The following is an 18,961-nucleotide window of genomic DNA, read 5'->3' as shown; positions in this document are numbered from 1 at the left end:
TCCCGTTGTCCTATAGGACTCGAGACCGCCTTACAGACACAGCGAATTTCCTTTTTCACAACTCGGTGGGGACGAGGCGCGACCATAGTTCGCGCACCACCGCCTTTGGGCATCGAAGTTGGAAGCGATGTTGGAGCAGAGAGACAGGCGGAATGCCCTGCACAACGGTCTGCAAGGTGGGGGAGGGGTTCAGATCTGCTTACCTACATACCTAAGGTGGGTAGGTGCATACATATGTAGCTATCTAGGTACCTATCCAAGGCCCCAATCAGCAACGTCAACCACCCATTCACTCCCCTGAAACCGAGTGTCAGGACCTTAACTGAGAGTAGGATGGTGGATGACGGTGCTACCCTCTGCCGCTTCGTCGATCAGAGACATTTTCGTTTTTGATACCGATACGGTCCGTCCCATTCCCTGCCCAATGATGTGTTTCGTACAAAGTCCCAAGCCCGAAATCCTCGTCTCATCTCCTCAGTTCCATTCCACTTTGGGTCTTGCCCATGTCCGTGCAGAATACAGGGGCTCAGCCTTATGGCCCTGACGTCGTCGCGCCATCCCGGCCGGTCGTTAAATACTTTTACATAATACAGGGATTGTGACGCAACGTCACGATCCAAACCGTCCGAATCTTGTGTGGGAGGGGGGCCCTGAGGGGAGGGGCCCAGTGACATGGCGTTGGTCCATGATCAAATCCAACCCAATCGTGGTAAGGCTGGGGAGAAACCGACAGCGCTGGAGATACTCTGGGGCCGCTTCCAATTGGCTCGTCGCACGCTCTTGGGAGAGAACCTCGCATGTGCCCCCTGTGCCGCCTCCACTCGGGTGATAATGGTACATACAATGGCGGTAACCCTCTCGTATGACAACTGGCTTGTTGACAACCAGGATACCGTGTGCGTGGAATATGGCCGGCGCGTGGGAAACGGGCCGAACAACTCGCTCTACCAACGCCGGTCTTGGTTGAATTGCACACCGGCCTCATCTAGATGTCACGTCTGCGTGATAATTTGCCGGGGAACGAAAATATAGTCTGCGACGTCCAGAAAGGGGCGGAGGACGCGTGCGCCTCACTGATGCCAAGTTTTTGTCTTTTGGTGGGCTAGTTTTGATCAAGCCTCCATCATTCTCCCTCTAAAGATGATATGCCACACCGTCCGCAAATGAATACACCAGCCACTAAAGGCGAAACAGCCTGCAAGGCGGCGGCCCAAGTGTCGCTAGAGGAAGCCGGGGCTTGTACCTCGTCATAGAGACGAGCGGAACTGGAGATCATCCATCGTGGGGTCAAAATGAGGCTCAACTTCAGCCAGGGCGCGTAGTCTCCAGCAAATCATGCGCCTCCCTACTCCAAGGACCACCCCCTTTTGCCGAGGCAAAGCCGGGAAACTTCATCTTCCTTTTGGGGCGCTCGCTCGTGGAAGGCTCCGGGTGTGGCGCCGCGGGTGGCCGGACCCCTCTGAGTGCGGGAATGGGTTCTACGGGCACGATCGACTGAGGAACTTGGCCCGCAGCGTCGGATTTCAATGCAGCCTTACGACCACGGGTCGCGGGGTTCGCGATCCTGCGCCGAGTAGGCCCGACTCCTGGCGCGTCTAGAATATGCTCGGTGGTGCTTTCAGTCACACCGGAACCAATCCCGATACTGGAAATGTCGCCCACTGGCCATTCAGGCTGTTCTGAAGGACCAAGCAAATTTTCGTGTAACTGTGGCCGCAGGGGGATAATATCAGGTGGTTGCTCCTGGCTGGCTCTCTTGAGTGTTGTCGTGGACACATCAGCTTCCTTTTTAGGGGCCCTGATGCTGGGATGAGGAGCACAACCTTCCACCTTTGTGTTTCCGGGTCCCTCGACGACCCCCTCACCCGACCCAGTACCGGGAATTGTGTCGCACAGAGGGAGAGTAGGTGAGGTAGCCCTGGATAAGACTTTTCGTGGTGAAGACGTTTGGGCCTCGGGGGTGTCTCTTGGGGAGAGTGGCGTCCCGTCCGGCACTGGAAACGCTCCGCTCACGGGGGCTATAAGACCATGGCTTCCTGTTGAATTATTTGCCGCCGAATCGAAAGTCTCAAGACCCGCGGTTGGCCGGAATGGATTCGCTAGATTGGAGATGGGAGGGCTGGAGGGTACAAACCCAAAAACCTCCCTACTCCTGATACTCTTCCTACTTAGCTTGGCGAGGCGTGGTTTGACCGGTGGCCGAGGCATTTCTTCACCGCCACTGCCAGCTGAGTCTTCTTTCCGTGCTTTCTTCCTCAAGCGGCTCGAGCCCTGGTCATCCAGGCTGGCTTTACGCGTCCGGCGTGGGGATCCTAGGATTGCGGGCCCCTGGGCAAGATTTGTTGGGGGTTGTTCTGGTCCGAATTCCGACGATCGGTTTGGTTCGTTATGTGGATGTACGCGCTCCTCGCCCCTTGAAGCTACCTTCCGATTCGGTGGAGAAGGTGACAGGTTCGCAGTTCGGTCATAGAAGCTGGGCATGTTACTGTGGTCACGTTTCGGGGAGTCCGATTGATCCAAGTTTGGTTGGTCCACTGGTTTCGCTGCGCACCCAATTGAGTTGTCATCTGCGATACACGACGTAGAATCCGTGATTTGACACCCGGTGTCATCTTCGAGTGGGATGTCTTGGTGCCCTTGAGAGAGCGGTTGTGGTGGGTCAGGCTCCAATGTGAGGAGCTCAGGGGCAACTGGCAATGGGCCAAAAGTGTTACCCTGTTGCGCAATGGAGACAATATCAGTAGTTCCAAGGCAGGCTGCGAGGCTCGGCCCAATGGCTGCTGAGACGGTGGGCGGTCGGGGGGATTTGTCCGTAAGACTTGCCCCGCTGGCAGATGTACTCTGTCGCTTGTTTTGCTTTGGCCGGTCCCTCTTTTCGGAGAGAAGCAAGAGGCCGCGTTTTTGCCTGGGCTTGAGCCGCAGCTCTGTTCTTTCCTCGCTGGGTGACCGATCTCCGGCTTCATCTTCCGCCACCGCCGTCCCCGATTCTATGGGTTGGGGTTGAGCTGTCGACTGTAACGATTTGTTACGCTTCGAAAGCCTGGTTGGATTTCTTGAAAGGCCGTGTTGCGGTTCAGCCACGTTGCTTGGCCTTTCCCGGCGTCGGAAGGACTGGGCCTCGGCATCCACTCCGGAGTGCGGGTCCTCATTCAGGACAATGGCTTGTGAGCGCGAGCCTCCTAAGTCCGGGACGATGGCTGTGCGACTGCTGCTAACAGTTTCCGTTTGGTCCGTTACGGTTGTCGGCCGTGGGTTTCGTTTCGTTTCTGGCTTTTCAGCTCTTCGAGGATTCATCGTTTGTCTGTTCAAGATCGCTGGAGGCTTGCCCTCGCCAAACGAGGTTGAAAGTCGGCTGTTAGCATCTGTTGGTTGTAGGGTAGTGCTCTGACGACGATTCTGGGTTGTGCTCATGGGGCGAGGGGGGCCCGAATCCCTTGACATAACCCCGGTCTTCACGATCTCTTCATCCACGGTGCTCCGATTGTCATCATAGAGTGACTTGGGCGGAGGTACCACCTCTTTCTCCATAACAGAACTGGCGCGTGAGTCGGCGCCATCAGAACGATCCCGGCCTTCCTGAGCATGGCGCAAATCCTGTCTGACTTCTTGGGATGAGGTCACTGACTGTGGACGAGACACAAAACTGGCTCGCGGTCGTGGAGGGGCCGAGCTGACGGGAACAGCGGACAAAGACAGGGTAGCGCCAAACAAGCTCTGAGCATAGCCCATCTTGCTCGGCGGTGTAACATCCCGTCTTCTCCTTTTTGAGGGACGTGGCTCGGTACAACCGTTCGAATTGTCGTTGGCCTTCTGCCGCAATTCGAAGGGAGACTCGTGAGGAACCACAGCACGGCCATGATGGCCAGTCGGAGTTCCCAGGACGTGGTTTAGGGGCCGGTGCCGGGTCTGAAAGTGGTCTTGCGCACGAGGTGTAGCCAGGGGGGTATTCGGTGCCGCTGTGGCAAGGGCCGGACGTATCATGACCCGTGCCTGACGCTGTTCCTTTTCTTTCGCTCTCTTATCCAGCAACTCAGACAAATCTTGCTCATGACGGCCGACGCATTCCATCACCTGTACGATAACCCCGCCGCGCTCCAGCTGGACTTCTTCGCCTTCATCGAAGTCCTCCTCTCGCTGCCAATGGAGGTCTCCCACGAAGTTGCCGCGTTCATCGTAGACCATGACCCGTTTGTTGAAGGTATGGTATTTCAGGCGGCCATCTTCCCATCTTTTTTGTTTTCTGCGCAGATCGTGGGTGAACAGGCAGATAAAATCGAGGACATACGCGCTGCGTCCGCCGCTGCCCGGGTTCGAGGACCCCGCAGAGATCGGCCTCGAGGATAGCATGGGCGGCGTGTTGGGCAAACGATGGCTTTTCGATCATCGCATTTCTATCGACTTTTTTCTTCTTTCTTTTTCGTTCGTAATGACTTGGTTCGAGTGCTTGTTGTTGCCTGCAATGTGCAGCCTTGAATTTATCGCGGAAGCGTACGAGCGACCTTGGAAGGCGCGTTAGTCGGCGACGCGCGCTCACCTGACCCAAATACCTCCAGTAAGTTAACGAAGCCCCACCTTCCCACTTGTGAAGCAACAAGGTTCATGGTTGGCTCAAGGACCTTGGCACGACTTACCCCTAGCCCCGCTTCAAGGCGCCCCTTGTTGATCACGGACCAACGGTTCCATCTGGTGCTATTCCCGGTTATTTTTTGTCACTTTATTCGCAATCAAGAGATGGAAAGACTCTCAAGGATGGGTGGTTCCAGTCGGTGGGGCGGGACGACCGCCACTGAAGGAGTCAATTCCATGTCCACTTCGCCGAGAACCCCTCTTTGGTGTCCAATTCAGAGCTCCCAGTTTCAGACTCACAGTTCCATTGCCCTTCATGTTCATGCACGGGCCGAGTGTGTTTGGAGGCTGTGCCGCTAGGAGGATGGGAGTGGAGGAACACGTCCAGACGAGCCATCGTCTTGTCCAACGTGTGATACATTTGATGCATGTGCCGTCGGTCGTATTTCTTTTCCGGCCGTTCCTTTTTCCTTCTCTCCGCTTGGCCCCAAACATTCCTCCCCTCGACACACTGGGGCCTTTTTTTTTTTGACTGATTCCTTCGGAGGCTTTAACTTCTGACTACCGCCTTCCGTCGCGACATCACATCCCACTCGTGAACGGGGCGCGACGCTGGCCTCTCTGAGTCGCCCCAAAGTGATACCATCCATTTTCGCTTCTTCTAATACTGATACCATCCACATTCTCTAAAATGCAGTCAATGCAAAGGCAATTTGGCAAGATCCTAAACAAGGGACCCGGAGAAAATGCCAAGGTCGCTGTTCTTCTAAACGACTACGAAGACGCTGACCATGTCCTCTCCCAGGTAGGTGATTCAAAAACTACCTACCTAACCCATTGTGCGGTCGCGCCGGTTGCAGCCCCGCTAACCTTGTCGATCGACCTAGATCATCGACAACGCGAGGATGTGGAGGGATTCGTGGGCCGCTCTTACCAACACCCAATTGCAGGTGGTAACCGAATATGAAGGCCTCTACGATCCCATCGCCGGCGCTTCGGACGGCCAAAGTCGGCACGCCGTCCCGACACCGCAACTCCAGCTCGAGCGCACGTTCAAGTTGAAGAAGGCGTACACCGAACTCAAGGCGGAATTAGTGGAAGAGATGGCTCTAATCGAAGAGCAAATTTTGAAGCCCGCCACGGATGCGCGCACCTGCATTGCGCCGATCCGCAAAACCATCAAGAAGCGGGAGAACAAGAGGGTGGACTACGAGAAAGCACAAGATAAGACGTTGAAGCTCCAGCGGAAACCAGGCCGGAACCCTAAGGAGGAGGCCGCCTTGGCGAAAGCCGATGTCGAAATGTCACGAGCCGCGGACGTGAGTCCCCCCCCCTGGCTCTGTACGACTGGCCTCGAGAGCCTGGTACTGACAAAGAGAGACAGGAATTCGGTATCGCCGACGAACATCTCAAAGAAACCCTACCGCCGATCATCCATGCAACCTTCAGTCTCGTCACCCCGCTGCTCTCGAACCTGGTCATGATCCAGAACCGGTTGCTAGGGCTGTACTATACAACACTGCATGGTTACTGCGAGGAGTTTGGTTTCCCATCGCCGCCGCCTCCAATGGAAGAGGTGGTCGCCATCTGGAACGGAGCAATTGGTCCCACCCGCAGCCAGATCGAAACCATTAGCTTCATTGGTACTCGCGGTAAAGTGACGCAACCACCGACTAGCAACCTCTCTCCAAGGCCAGGACCAGCCCCCTTGATCAATGGGCCGCGCCGCTCCGTAACAGGCCTGATTTCCGGGCCCCAGGCGCGAACCTTGCGGGTCCCATCGATGCCGGTGGACCGCAGCCGCACGCCCTCCCCGTCCAACTCCTACAGGCGTCCTGATATCTCCAACGCAACCGATTTTACGACGGCAACGATTTTGGGCGGAGCCGACGTTGCCCGGTCTGCGAACTTGACACCGGGCCAACAGCAGCAGCAGCAACAACAACAACAACGGCCCGGCTACTTCCGCACCCCGTCTCCCGCGGCGTCCCAGGCCAGCAGCATCGGCGGCAGCTTTAGCGGCAGCAACGGAAGTTTTGCGGCACTCGGCAAGAAGAAGCCGCCGCCGCCGCCGCCGAAGCGGAAGCCAGACGAGTGGGTTGTCGCACTGTACGCGTTTGCGGGCCAGGGCGAGGGGGATCTGTCGTTCCAAGAGGGTGATCGCATCAGGGTGGTCAAACGGACGGGCACGGATCAGGATTGGTACGTTTCTAACCCCCTTCCCCCCCTCTCCTCAACATTTTACCCCTTTACCCCTGGTTTATAAACTCCGTGGATGGCGCGGGCATGGCTAACCTCGTGTGAAATAGGTGGCTTGGAGAGCTGGGCGGGAGGCAGGGCAATTTCCCCGCCAACTATTGCCAGCCTCTTTAACGGTGTCGTTAGGCCGTCATTGTTTATGAGTTCATGACCCAAGTACCTTTTCTCTTCTTTTCTTTTTTTTTTGGCCCGTTTCTAGGGGAAGGGAAAGGCACACGGTTTTGGGTCTTGGTAAGTACGAAAAGGCTTGGACAAGGGAGGATTGAAAAGATTAAGGGAGTGGGAAATTATACAAAAAGGGTAACGTACCTAAGAAGGAACTTAATTTCAGCGGGCGGGCGGTATACATAATGTCAGCGGCAGTCCTTTTCCAGCCATCGTTTATTAGTGTTTTTCTATCAAGAATAACTACCAATTGGGGCATTCAGCTTATGCTGGTAATGTGGCCAGTGTTTATCGTGTTTTTTTGCATTACAGTTTGTGCTGTTTGCTGTGAATTAACTGCCTCAAGCGGCAAGCGAATGCTTTGTGAGAGGTAATAACTTGGGATAATCTAAAAATGAGGTGCTCCAAAGTTGTATAACTGCAATCGTGTCTACCATCCAAAAAGCCCCGTGCCCCAACCATGTGTGCTCTCATCTCTTAACACCATCCCCTCACCGTCTATGTGTGGGTATCATAATTCGAATGGACGGAAAGAAACCAACCCACCGGCCTTGCCATTCCAGCGGTTGGTCACGCTCAAACCGACGCGGCAATCATATCGAGAGGCGACGACCGAGAATCCTTCCGGCGATGATTCCCCTTACTGCCCGCCTTCCTCTCGTCCCGCACCTCCAAGCCCGGGAATCCAGTATCCGCCCCACCGCCCACCGACGACGGGCCAAGACTCAGATAGGAGTCCGCTTCCAGCGACATGGGCGTCACCGGGCCGGGGCTCCCAACTGGCGCTAGCCGCGGCGAGGGCGGCTTGTGTGTCCTGAGAAACGTGGCAGCAAGTTGGCCCTTTGGCAGCGGCACTCCGCTCGGGTACGATGCCGTTGCCGAACCGGCAGGCCCAGTGCTAGCGATGAGCGCGTTGGCAGCCTGCGCGACCATATCTCGTTGGTATTGTAGCAGCCGCCTCTTGACGTCGGATACGGGCCGGTGGTGGTGCATTTGGTCGCCTTGAAACTTGGGGATCTGCGGCTCGGACCTCATGGCGGACGTGGCAGGCTGCGCCATGACCGACGGCCGTGTCTGTGGGGACTTTCCATGTCGGTTTTCCCAATTAGACGGGTAATACTTCCCCATGGGGAGAGCTACGTCGTCATAGAGGCCACTGGGCATGTACGAAGAGATGTGGGCGTCGAGAGACACTGATGCAGTTGCTTGCTTGCTCGGGGGGGAATGCGCGGGCGAGAAGGGACGGGGCTCTATTCCAGATTTACTAGACTCGGCGGCCCGCCGTATAGAGTCCCGCCGAGCCATGTCGGCGTCGAGGTGGAACGGGTGGGGGATGTGGACCCGGGAGTCGGGGTCTTCGTGCAGCGGAAAGTACCCTCTAACCAGCAAAGCTAAGTCAGCAACTGGAATACCTCATCCATATCCGGAGTACATTGGTTATTAAACAAAGCATAACGTACCCAGGGACGTCGCCTCTTGCTGATAGAGGAGGTGGGGGGATGGAAGCAGATGCGACGGACGCAGCAGAGGTAGTGTCGGTTTTCCGCCTTCCAGGCAGTTCAATGGCAACCGGTTTGATGTTGCTGCTCGGACCAACTCTCAGACGGCTTGGTGATGTTGGATAAGTTTCCGACTCTTGAGCACGGGTTTTCACTTCGACTATGGGGAGAATGGGATCAGCGTCAACCCGACTCGAAGATGAATGCGAAAGTCGAAGCCAAGAAATGGGATCAATCAAAAGCTTGCCGGGCCGCCCTATGACGCAGTGTCTGAGACCTGGACCCTGGCCAACGTGGGGGTCTCCACAGCGGCCACTTCCCCGCTAGAGGGACTCAACGGGCTGTCCCATTGCCCCACAACATCCCTCTAAAATCCCCCGCAGAGTGTTTCACTAAAATACCACCCCAACACACCCATCCAAAACACGGTCTCGAAAAACAAGAGGCAAAATAAATGTTGAGAGTGGCGTACCTTTACCCAGCAGGAGCCCATTCCTCGCTGCGGCAGGGTCTGTTGCAAACCGCGGGATCATAACGCGAGCCGGAGCGCTCTCGTTTGCAGGCGTCTGAGTTGGAGACAGGATGAACTGGTCCTCTGAACCGTGCGATTTATGTGAGGTGTTGGACGACTGCGAGTCTTCAGAGGAGCTAGAGTGTGTCCTCTGGTGCATCGGACGCCTTGGAGTTGGCAACGGCAGTCTCAAAGAACGAGTATGGCCTTCCATTTCGTAAGGGTGATGTCGGTTGCGAGCAACGGCGTCATCAAACGTGCAAGTATCTGCGCTCGTAATTATTCCTGTACAATAGAAGATATCAGCGGAAAGACCTTGACAGAGCGCAGTAACGAATAAAAAAAACAAAGAGGGTGATGTTGGAATGGGGAGGAGGCGAGGGGGGCAAAGAGTCGCTTCTAATAAAACCTCCATCGGTCGGCAAGCTTGGGCCCAGAGCACCCCCGGGTCGCCTTAAGGACTTCGATAAGGGGCATTTATACGTACGGATAGAGCCTCTGTAACCATGAAATAGCCTCTTTTTACAACCCTGTGCCGTCTCGTCGTGCTCGCTACCAGGAAGCCCAACGAAGGCTGATATCGACAACTGTTCCGATCAAATATACGCATGCGTCTTCGCCTCGTTTCGCCCGTAGTATTCGTACCGGGGTCTGATCGACTCGAGCTATCGCAGGAGCGAGTCGAGCATAAGATAGGTTAACGACTGTGAAGGGTTGATCGTTTGACGTGTTTCCTCGTGCCAGAGGGGGATCCCGGTCATTCGCAGGAGTACGTTTGCTGTGAGGCTTAGGGCATCAACAGTGCAAGTCCGCCCGAAGCACTGGACTTGAGCAAGTGGTGAGGAGTCTCATGGGTGTCGGAAGACGATCAGCCTGGTGCTGACGGGCGGCGTGTTAGGCTTGTGGAAGTTGGTTTAAAGGGCATGGTAAAAGGTTTGAACGTTAGGATCAGAAAGTTCAAAAGATGTGCAGGCTCTGGGTGGGCGTTTGCTCTTCATATCCCACCCCTCCACGACCGACCCCGGCTGCCTGGGGGGTGGGTGATGGGATCCTTTCCTGTGACTAGGATTGTCTTGCTGCCCCACCACACACCAAGCCAATCTTGCAAACCCTGTTCCGTTGTTTGTATGCATTCGTTTGCAGCTACATACATACATGTAAGGTATATCTCCAGGGTGTTGCCGGGTTACCTTCAAATGGCACAGAGGGGCGGCTCGCTGGGTGACTGGGCCGTGTTCGCAGGATTTGGGCAGGCTTGGTTGTGCACAGCACGGTTGACAAGGGGGATGCAGAGATGGATGGCTCAGGCTAGTTGGGGGAGAGCCAGAGCCTATTGAAGCCACATGATGAAATCTCCCAGGTTGTTGCTGATAACTGTGCCGAAAGCCCGAAACGGGCCCACCTCACAGCACACGAGCGCGGCCTTGAGTCGGGGGCAGGTCAAAGATCACTCGAGAACAAGCTACTTGTTGACGATGAGCCCCGGATTGCGCGGGGCCGCCATAGGTAGCGTATGCATGTATTGATACCCTGGCAAACACAACATGACGGGTAATGGCATGCGAATGTCGTGTGTGGTTATGTGTTTCTACTCGCTAGCCCTCGAGCCCGTGGTTGGGTGGAAATCGATACCCTGGACGCTGATCATGGCAACTTTCGTAAAACAGATGGAGAGTTTTGGGTGCAACATGGCGCGAAATTCCAAGAAGCAGAATTAACAGACTCCAGAGCCACCCCACCCTCCCCTTCCGGGTATCACGCAGGCATGGCATGGCATGAATAGTGCCGCAGAAGGGGGTTTCCAGGTGTATGTATGTGGACTGCTTGACTGGGCTCCGTGCTGCTCCGTCTCGCGATCGTCATCACTGTTAACGCTAGTTATTAACGGTTGGGTTGAGATCGGGGTTAACAGACTCAACCAGCCCATCAGGCATCCGGCGAAAGCAGCAGGTAGTTATTTCGTACACACGCACAGAAAGTCTCGGGAATCGTTATCTCAACAACGACATAGCCTGATGTGCGGCATGGCCATGATTCGACTGCGAACAGCAGCCCACAAATGGGCATGTCGGTTTTCGAGACAGGAGACCGGCAGTGGCCGCTGATCTTTGACAATCTTTGGGTCTTTTCTGCCGTCGCGAAAGCAGCTGCTCGAAGGGTCGCGAGCCGTGCGCTGATCCCGAGTTGGTGTGACTCGAGTGTGGGAGGTTGAAAAGACGGCGCCACCACTCACTCCGCAAATTCGAGCGATCGTCAGCTTGGCACTCAAGTGCCCGACCCCTCTCCCCCTTCGGGGCCTCAACTCAACGTTCAGGGTGACGAGCGTGTCGGCCCACACATGTCCACACCCAACGCCGAAAACCATTTCTTTCTTAATGAATCTGTCCCTACCTACAAGAAGGTGCAGAGAAAAAAAATATTCACCAAGTTAAAGGCATCTCCGCAGTCCAAACCTCATGGGTGTCGACAGAGATTGTTTTTGTTTTGAGATGGTCTGCGCAGCACGCACCATGACGTCACCACGTAGGAACGAAGAGTCCACCGCGGCGCTTCACCCCCATGTATGTGGAAGTATATACACTGCATAGCCCTAACTTTGGTGTTTTGGTGTTTTTGTACATACAGGGGAGATATCAAGATTATACCACTCCGCCACTGTCTCTGATCCTTTGCGTTTTGAAGCCATTGCGACGTGGCGATACTGCAAGAATTCCCCCCGGTTGGGGGTCAAAGGCGGCCAACACGAACACCCACTAGGTACCAAGCGTTCAAGAAACAACAACACGAAAAAACATGCTAAGTCTATGCAGCGCAGCAGTATTAAAAATATACAATAAGTAATTATAGGGGTATTAAAATGCACCGCATCAAATATTCGTATCATGAAATCATCGCCCCTGAAAGGTCCCGTTCCTGCTGTAGTTTGCCTGTGACGTTTCCCAGAAACTGAAGCTTTGCTGGAGGGTACCGTCCAACTTGCTGTCGCCAGAACATTTCTCTGCCGGAGACTGGATGGGAATTACCCAGAGCATGCTCACACCTTTGCGCGGCTGGTGAACCGACTCCTGCGCTCCCGATGGCCCCACCAGTAAATAAAATGCGCCAGCACGCCAATGAGCCATAGAATAGCATTCGCAAGGACCACCCATACGGCATTCTTCATCCGCTGGATATCGCCGTTCCCTTCAGCATCTTCGTGGATGTACATCTAAGGTAAACCGGGTTAGCTGTGGGTCGGCACATGAGGTTAAGAGGGGACCCACCTTGCCGACAATGCCAAAGAGTGCGATCCAGAGAATGAAGAGGATCAAGTTCCAGACCCACACCAGGGCAAAGCGAAGGACAAATGGGACGCAGAAGAGGATGGCCGTCAGGGCGGAGAGACCGCCCACGACCTCGGCGTATATCCACTTCCCATCAGCATCGACGTTGGCCTTCCGGGCGCGGTCGAGGTCGATACCATAAAGAGCGCAAACTGTGACTGCGAGGACGAACTGAGAGAAGTGCAAAAGCGAAAAGAGCAGGTAGCTCAGCGATAAGTCGCCGACGGCCATCTTGCGGTTGGTAGTTGGCGGCTGGCAGTTGGCGGTTGGATTGCGCACCGGCCGAGAACGTCCACTAAACCTTTTCTTGAAGCGAAGTTTGAGCGTGCTGTTGGCGCATGAAAAGGAGAGAGGGAAAAAGAGGCCGAGAGGCTGGAGACGGCGGTGCCTCGATAATTAATCGGTGGGATACTACGTGGTTAGTTGAGTTTAGCGTCCATTTGCCAAGCAGAACAGCAGAACAGCGCGGTCGTGATCGGCAGTGACCCAACAGATGATGGTCAATTAGCGCAATGCCTAAGTACAGAAAAGATGCGCTAGTTAATCAACCGAGGCCGTAACATGACACACAGAATCACTACTTTCAAGTCAGTAGCACCTCAGCTGTTGGGACATCAAACTGGCCTTCTTGAAACAGGCTCGGCCACACCAGCGACGGCAGCTTCAGGCCATCCGGCCATCCATGGATTTGCCGGATGACGTTGTTGCAGAGGTGACAGGGGAACGAAATGCCGGCCGGTTGTTGACAAGGCTGATGTGGCCCGAGCTTCCATCAAGCACTCAAAAATCGCACATTCAGTCGACAGACCCCACTTTGCCAATTCGGCAATCGAATCAACAACAACAAAAGAAGCATGGAACCTCACACTCGGTTCCCACACATCGTTTGTGATCTCTAACCTTCTTGCACCCGCATACTTTTAGGGTTGCAATGCAGATGGGCACTTGCGTCTCGGGCTGGAAGTGGTGTAGAGCGAGGAGGAATAATGCAAGACCTACTGCGTGCCTAGCCACGCACCTACCTAACTAGGCACCAGGCACCTACCCCCCCTCTCCCCACCCCCACCGAGCCACACCGAAAGTTCAACGACCTAGAGCCTCGTCTCCCCTGTCGAGCTCTGTCGGGCACCTCGCCATCTCGGCCGCATTTCCTCACCGGGGACCGTGCCGCATTCGCGCTGGATGAGAATGGCGCCCTGTCCCCCCTCACATTCCATAGAGGAGGGCACAACAGGCCAGTCCGACCCATCTCTCAACACCCACCTCGGCTTTGTGAAAGCGGACAACGTGTTTTGGGCGGCACCGAGCCAACACAATTAGAGATCTATCTATTTTGGCTAGGCATGAGGCTCTGCTCTCAGCCTTTCGCTCTCTCCGATGGATGTGCTGGTTTGGATTAAAAGAGCTTCAAGGTCCGCCTTCTCCCGTTCATGGGCTTTCGTTGTTGTGGGACCCATGGACCATACCTTGGAAACCCTGGAGGCCTCAGACAGCGGGACTCTCCCTGCCTTTCGCCTCAGCAGACTTGTGTACAACCACCAAGACGGCGAAGCTGGGCCCACTCGCGCTTCCTCTCACCAGAGGTGCTGGGCTGTCTCGTGCACTAGGGCCAATCAATCTTGCCTGTGCTGTCAGATCGTTGCCACCCAGGTTTTGGCCTTCAAAGTGTTCATGGGAATCGGGAAATTAGCATCTTCGGTCGGATTGACAAACGACAGTTACGCCTACAAACCGACAACGATACCTCAGGGCAACAAAAGGATGACGAAAGGACAGGGTACCGGACTTGTTCGGCCCTAAACCCACCCCATCGAGGTTGTTCCATCGGCTTTTGCACTGAACCGTCGCCGTCTTTTTGAGTCAGCTCCAAAAGGCCGTTGATGGGAGCAAGGTAAGCGGAAGAAGCGCCGAGGCACCGTCGTCACAGCCGAGTGCTAACAATGAAACCTAGAAGGCCTATTCTCCGCCATCACTTGCTTCTCGTGCCGAGTAGCTCCTCCTGTCTTCGCCAATGGACCGCGGACGAAGAAGCGTGATGGTTGGTCCTTGCACCGGTTTCGTTTTGGTTCTTGGTCCTGGCTGGGGGCTAGGAGAATCCCGCTGGGGCGGCACTAAGCCGCCGCCCGCCGTTGCAGGATATTTTGACCAGATTGACGGCTCAGCCATCTTACAGATTGGTCTCCGGCCAACAAATGCCGTTTTCATCATGGCTTTGGTGATGGGTCATGGTCCGCGGCGCGCTCGTGCTCGACCTCCGCCAGGCGAAAGATTCTCAGCCATACACCAAGCAAGGGCTCGCGCTCACCGAGCCTTCGCCTTTGCCAGAACTCGACGGGGCAATCATAAGTGCCCTGTTACCTTTGTCCTGTCTCCACTACTCCCGACCTCCACCTCACCGACTTCACACGTCCTTTTACGAACGCCTATCAGTCGTCCATTCTCGGGAATCTGTTTGGAATTTGGTCTGAGATTGCCCCATCATGCCTCGATTGGACGTTAGGCTTCTCGTCGGTCTGGGAGTGTCGCTGCGACTACCCAGAGCAGGGGTAGACAGCTAGGTCAGAGTATTTTGTCGCCTACGATGGATTTAAAAAGGCCGCCGCGTGCACTCAAACGAAGAGGGCATCCAACATCAAACTCTTCATCAGCTACCAGTCTCCTTCGACACCAGCCCATTCATATTTGACCTCCAGACCGGCTGCTTCCGTACCACCAGCAAATATGGCCGTGAGTTCTCCCGCGTCCAATCCCATCCGGGAGAGTCCTTTGCATGCTAACCGTCTCTACAATCCAGCCGCCCGCTTATGTCCGCACCATCCTCTGGGTTTGTTGCAATTGCAAATGGACGGCTAACGAGGCGACCGCGGTCCAATGCATCAACTGCCACCACGGATTCGGCTATGGCCACTGCACCCAGGAGGCCCACGACATCCAAGCCGGCCGCTAAACCTGGGCGCGCCATACGGCGCAGCCCAAGGTCAGGACGGCAACGATGATGACGGTTGACACGATGCCGTCCCGACACAACACACGACAAGAGCGGAAAGGAGGGGCCGTCGCTCCGCCATGGTGTTGACAGCATTACACACCCATGAGACCTTCCTCCCCGGGGGAAGGGGTCCAGATCCGATACTGCTATCAGCATCACAACGACAAGAATGGCGGCAGATATTCTTTCCTCCCCCGCTGTGGTTTTTTCCCGGGCGTTTGGATACGAGCGGGGCTGCTCGTTTAGTCTAGGTTCGGGTACTTGAACTGGAGGTTGCCGCTGGGCGGGTTGCGGGTGGGGGGTTTTCTTGGGCGTTGGGCTGTTTTGTCTTTCACTTTCTTTTTCCTGTTTGTGTCACTGGAAATGCGGGCCTCAACGTCACATGGTGCTTGCCCGACCGTTTGGCTCGCATCGATCCCTGAACATGTCGCTGGGGGGGTTTTTGGCTAGGTTGTTTGCTTTTTGGGGTTGTGGTTTTGAGCATCTATCCGCTGGCGTTTCGGATAGACTTGGCCAGAACTCATCAAAGACGCATTGCAGCGATGCAGGACGGTATTAGAAGAAACAGTCTAGATTTTTGCTATTTCCTGATTTTTATACATTCCTCTCTGGATCGCTGAGCAAGTTCAAAGTCAATCTCGGCCGTCGCATAACCGTTCTTCACAGACAACATTCAGGGGTGGCTGCAGAGGTTCCTGCAGCTCCGACTGGCACACAAGTCTTAGGCATGACAACTGCTGAAAACGGCTAGGAGAATGTGGCGAAATCGAACTTGCGGTCGAAGTTACCCTTGGCCAATTCGAATTTACCTTTGCCTTGTCTCGGCACTCAACCCAAGAAGGTGGAAGGTCGTGTGGCCGCGGAGTTATTTCGGACACCTGGAGATCCTCAGAGCGGTTCCTGCTGGTTGGCTTGGAATGGGTATAAAGAAATCGGTAGGACTGAAGTTGCCCAGGCACATACAGTACACCCGTAAGGCTCCTTACTAGGCTCTACACTAGAGGTCAGTTATGCCATGTCTCAGACACTCAGCCTCAAAACGTGGATTTGTTCTAGACTGTCTCGCACTTGCAATTGGAATCGAATTAGGCAGCAGCCCCCAACCGGGCTGGGCGAAGCGCAGTGCTCAATCAAGGGCGGGCTGGTAAGGCGACCAAGGACAAAAAAGAATTGCGACCAGAGCCCTCACCGATTCCTGGAGTGAGTTGTTCATCGCCGAGGGAAGTCAAAAGTCTGTTGGGGAATGGGTGTGGTGATCGATCTCGCGGCTCATGCAGGGCATGGAATCTCGCAACCTTGCGCTGCGAGTGATTTGTGAAACTCCCTCGGCGCCTCCATCCTTCGTTCAGCTGCTTGATTGGGTTATCTATTTGTCTATTTGTTTGGTGAGTGGTCAATTGGGAGAGGCCGGCACCATTGGGCACAAATGCGGCTGTAACTTGTCCTCTACCTGATTTACAATTTGCCACTGCTGTGATGACGAGGTGAAACAGTGGCTCGAATGGCAAGGCATTGTTTCGCTGTCTTGTGTTAACTGTGCTGTCAAGGTGGAGACTGCGACAGTGGGCAACAAACCCCTATTTTGCCTAGGTGCCTAGGGAGGAGGTAAGGTACAGGCTGGAGTAAACACGCAAGACACGCCCCTAACAGGCAGTCTACTATTGGTTACCCCCACACACTTGGCTCTTCCCGAGACTCGGGACCCCTCTCTCAACCACCCCCCTCCCCACCCCCTCCCCCACCCAATCTACCCGAGGTATTGGTCGCTCTCACCTACTACCACTCAACGTAGACACCCAATATAAAAGTCGAGATATCAGACTGGTAGGCTGAGCACTGAATTGCCCAACCAGCGCAACCGCATCTTCATTCAGCTTGCATCTACTGAATCGCTTCTGAATCCTTGCTTCCAGCCAACATGACCGGTTCGGAGACAGGTCCGGAGACAGACCAACCAGTGGCTCACATCGACCTACCCTCGCCTCCTTTCATCCATGTCCCAGGTCTCGCCAACCTACGAGATGCCGGGGGGTATGCCATCGAAGGGCAACCGGGCAAGGTCATCAGGCGCCGCGTGCTCTACCGCTCCGCCGACCTGACCAAGCTCGAGGACGAGGGCATCGCCGTACTTCGGCCACTGGGAATCACCCACGTATTCGACCTTCGGTCAGTCCCAGAGGTTGCAAAGAACGGTAACCACCCGCCGAAGACCTGGGAGGGCGCCGTCCGGGTGTTTGTGCCCGTCTTCTTGGACAAGGACTATAGCCCTGAGGCTTTAGTGATGCGCTTTCGGGACTATAGTGACGGGCCAAAGGTTAGTCGAGATGCACATACCCAAGCTCTTACCAGCCGCAGATTGCAACGGGGCAGGTGAGTGCTGCGGGCGCGGACCGTTGTGGCTGCAGGGAGCCACAAGGCTGGCTTGCAGAAGGGCTGGACGGGCGCCACGCCGGGGACGGGGGAAAGGGGCAAATACGCACGGGATGTGTTGTCTACACAATGGCAACCCACCGTTTCCCGCGCCTGTCCCGCACATCCCTCCGCGCCCCTTTCCGAGACTCCCGGGGGGGGGGGGTCGGGTACTGCACGCCCCCCCACGCCCTCACCCACACAAAAAGAAAGAGATTTGGATCTTGCATCAACCCAAATGATACTGACAGCGGAGACAGGGCTTTGTAAACGCCTACGCCACCATCCTCGACTCCGCCGCCGACCCGGACCACCCACACTCGCCCTTCCGCACCGTTCTCGAGCACATCGCCTCATCGACGGCGCCCTCCCCGCTGCTGGTGCACTGCACCGCCGGCAAGGACAGTATGTACTCGCCGACCCCCCCAGCCTCCCATCATCCATCCATCCATCCATAACCCCGTCTTCACGGACAGCCCTACCACTACCCCCCACCCGCCTTCTTACCCAACCTCCCCCCCTTACCAAAAACTAACCAAAAAAAAAAGGAACGGGCGTCCTAATAGCACTCATCCTCTCGCTCTGCGGCCTCGACGACGCCACCATCGCCCACGAGTACGGCCTGACTGATTTGGGGCTGGCGCCGCGCAAGGAGGAGATCGTGCAGCATCTGATCCGCGGGGAGGCGCTGTTTGGGGACCGGGAGCGCGCCGAGAGGATGGTGAGTGCGCAGTAAGTTTTGCCTTTTCTTATTTTCTTCCTTTTCTTTTTTTTTTCCTCTTTCTTTCTCGAATCCTAGCTTGCTTTCCTTCCGTGGTGACTTTTAGCGGGGTGATTTGTGGGTGTTCGTCTGGTGCTTGGTTCCGTCGCTGTTGTCTCTTGTTGCTGTTGCTGCTGTGAGAAGCCGGACTGGTCTCCAGGGGCTTACGAGCAGCGTGTGTTTCGCTGACTAGCCATCGCAGGAGTGAATACATGCTCGGCACGTTGGCCATGATCCGCGAGCGGTACGGGTCCGTGGAGAGCTACGTCGTCGACCACCTCGGTGTGTCCCCCGAAAGCGTCGAGCAGATCCGGCGGAACCTAGTCGTCGACCTGGCCGAGGGGGAGGAGTCGCTGGACTGGAGGAGCCACGCCGCCGGGCTCGCGGCTCAACCCCGTCCTTAGATTGGTTGACTGGTTACAATACAAGATATAGTTGCTATACAAAGGTAGCAAGGCCGCTTTCTGCGGACTTCGTCTA

The 18,961-nt window shown here is 55.5% G+C and overlaps 7 protein-coding genes across 7 annotated transcripts; 3 read left to right on the top strand and 4 right to left on the bottom strand.

Annotated features, from left to right (window-relative positions):
• Nucleotides 1–1,305: 1,305 nt before the first annotated feature.
• F5144DRAFT_494977 (uncharacterized protein) lies at nucleotides 1,306–4,182 on the bottom strand (the record flags this gene model as incomplete). The annotated part of the gene is made up of 1 exon (XM_066786072.1): nucleotides 1,306–4,182. One exon carries the CDS (start codon nucleotides 4,180–4,182, stop codon nucleotides 1,306–1,308), a length of 2,877 nt encoding a protein of 958 aa, XP_066642136.1.
• A 1,075-nt stretch (nucleotides 4,183–5,257) lies between these two features.
• F5144DRAFT_492652 (uncharacterized protein) lies at nucleotides 5,258–6,939 on the top strand (the record flags this gene model as incomplete). Its single annotated transcript, XM_066785929.1, has 4 exons — nucleotides 5,258–5,371; nucleotides 5,454–5,885; nucleotides 5,951–6,768; nucleotides 6,876–6,939. The coding sequence occupies 4 exons, from the start codon at nucleotides 5,258–5,260 to the stop codon at nucleotides 6,937–6,939; spliced, it is 1,428 nt and encodes a 475-aa protein (XP_066642135.1).
• Nucleotides 6,940–7,465: 526 nt separating this feature from the next.
• F5144DRAFT_323404 (uncharacterized protein) lies at nucleotides 7,466–9,669 on the bottom strand. The gene is made up of 4 exons (XM_066784064.1): nucleotides 9,488–9,669; nucleotides 8,962–9,285; nucleotides 8,451–8,649; nucleotides 7,466–8,368 (listed from the first exon to the last, which is right to left on the bottom strand). The coding sequence occupies exons 2-4, from the start codon at nucleotides 9,212–9,214 to the stop codon at nucleotides 7,567–7,569; spliced, it is 1,254 nt and encodes a 417-aa protein (XP_066642134.1). The 5' UTR covers nucleotides 9,215–9,285; nucleotides 9,488–9,669; the 3' UTR covers nucleotides 7,466–7,566.
• A 2,092-nt stretch (nucleotides 9,670–11,761) lies between these two features.
• Nucleotides 11,762–12,756, bottom strand: F5144DRAFT_323600 (uncharacterized protein). Its single transcript, XM_066784067.1, has 2 exons — nucleotides 12,264–12,756; nucleotides 11,762–12,208 (listed from the first exon to the last, which is right to left on the bottom strand). Exons 1-2 carry the CDS (start codon nucleotides 12,552–12,554, stop codon nucleotides 12,035–12,037), a joined length of 465 nt encoding a protein of 154 aa, XP_066642133.1. The 5' UTR covers nucleotides 12,555–12,756; the 3' UTR covers nucleotides 11,762–12,034.
• A 1,388-nt stretch (nucleotides 12,757–14,144) lies between these two features.
• F5144DRAFT_323459 (uncharacterized protein) lies at nucleotides 14,145–14,960 on the top strand. Its single transcript, XM_066784065.1, has 2 exons — nucleotides 14,145–14,214; nucleotides 14,275–14,960. Exon 2 carries the CDS (start codon nucleotides 14,335–14,337, stop codon nucleotides 14,821–14,823), a length of 489 nt encoding a protein of 162 aa, XP_066642132.1. The 5' UTR covers nucleotides 14,145–14,214; nucleotides 14,275–14,334; the 3' UTR covers nucleotides 14,824–14,960.
• On the bottom strand, nucleotides 14,896–15,581 carry F5144DRAFT_323563 (uncharacterized protein). The gene is made up of 2 exons (XM_066784066.1): nucleotides 15,114–15,581; nucleotides 14,896–15,050 (listed from the first exon to the last, which is right to left on the bottom strand). Exons 1-2 carry the CDS (start codon nucleotides 15,466–15,468, stop codon nucleotides 14,968–14,970), a joined length of 438 nt encoding a protein of 145 aa, XP_066642131.1. The 5' UTR covers nucleotides 15,469–15,581; the 3' UTR covers nucleotides 14,896–14,967.
• A 1,458-nt stretch (nucleotides 15,582–17,039) lies between these two features.
• F5144DRAFT_622553 (protein-tyrosine phosphatase-like protein) lies at nucleotides 17,040–18,885 on the top strand (the record flags this gene model as incomplete). The annotated part of the gene is made up of 4 exons (XM_066792106.1): nucleotides 17,040–17,626; nucleotides 17,982–18,126; nucleotides 18,270–18,453; nucleotides 18,675–18,885. Exons 1-4 carry the CDS (start codon nucleotides 17,231–17,233, stop codon nucleotides 18,883–18,885), a joined length of 936 nt encoding a protein of 311 aa, XP_066642130.1. The 5' UTR covers nucleotides 17,040–17,230.
• Nucleotides 18,886–18,961: the final 76 nt, after the last annotated feature.

The sequence above is a fragment of the Chaetomium tenue genome, assembly GCF_020726465.1.
Source record: "Chaetomium tenue strain MPI-SDFR-AT-0079 chromosome Unknown F5144scaffold_5, whole genome shotgun sequence".
Lineage (NCBI taxonomy): Eukaryota > Fungi > Ascomycota > Sordariomycetes > Sordariales > Chaetomiaceae > Chaetomium > Chaetomium tenue.
The sequence above is the reverse complement of the archived record's forward strand: the minus strand, read 5'-3'. Positions and strand labels throughout refer to the sequence as shown.

What these genes read in the sequence shown, in the direction of transcription:
- F5144DRAFT_323600 (XM_066784067.1), bottom strand. Translation starts at nt 12,554, where the DNA reads ATGGCCGTCGGCGACTTATCGCTGAGCTACCTGCTCTTTTCGCTTTTG. An exon ending in TCTTTGGCATTGTCGGCAAG is followed by an intron (nt 12,209 to 12,263) that starts GTGGGTCCCCTC and finishes GGTTTACCTTAG; the next exon opens with ATGTACATCCACGAAGATGC.
- F5144DRAFT_323459 (XM_066784065.1), top strand. Translation starts at nt 14,335, where the DNA reads ATGGACCGCGGACGAAGAAGCGTGATGGTTGGTCCTTGCACCGGTTTC.
- F5144DRAFT_323404 (XM_066784064.1), bottom strand. Translation starts at nt 9,214, where the DNA reads ATGGAAGGCCATACTCGTTCTTTGAGACTGCCGTTGCCAACTCCAAGG. An exon ending in TGGGCTCCTGCTGGGTAAAG is followed by an intron (nt 8,650 to 8,961) that starts GTACGCCACTCT and finishes TTCTCCCCATAG; the next exon opens with TCGAAGTGAAAACCCGTGCT. An exon ending in GCAAGAGGCGACGTCCCTGG is followed by an intron (nt 8,369 to 8,450) that starts GTACGTTATGCT and finishes TTTGCTGGTTAG; the next exon opens with AGGGTACTTTCCGCTGCACG.
- F5144DRAFT_323563 (XM_066784066.1), bottom strand. Translation starts at nt 15,468, where the DNA reads ATGCTGATAGCAGTATCGGATCTGGACCCCTTCCCCCGGGGAGGAAGG. An exon ending in GGACATAAGCGGGCGGCTGG is followed by an intron (nt 15,051 to 15,113) that starts ATTGTAGAGACG and finishes GGGAGAACTCAC; the next exon opens with GGCCATATTTGCTGGTGGTA.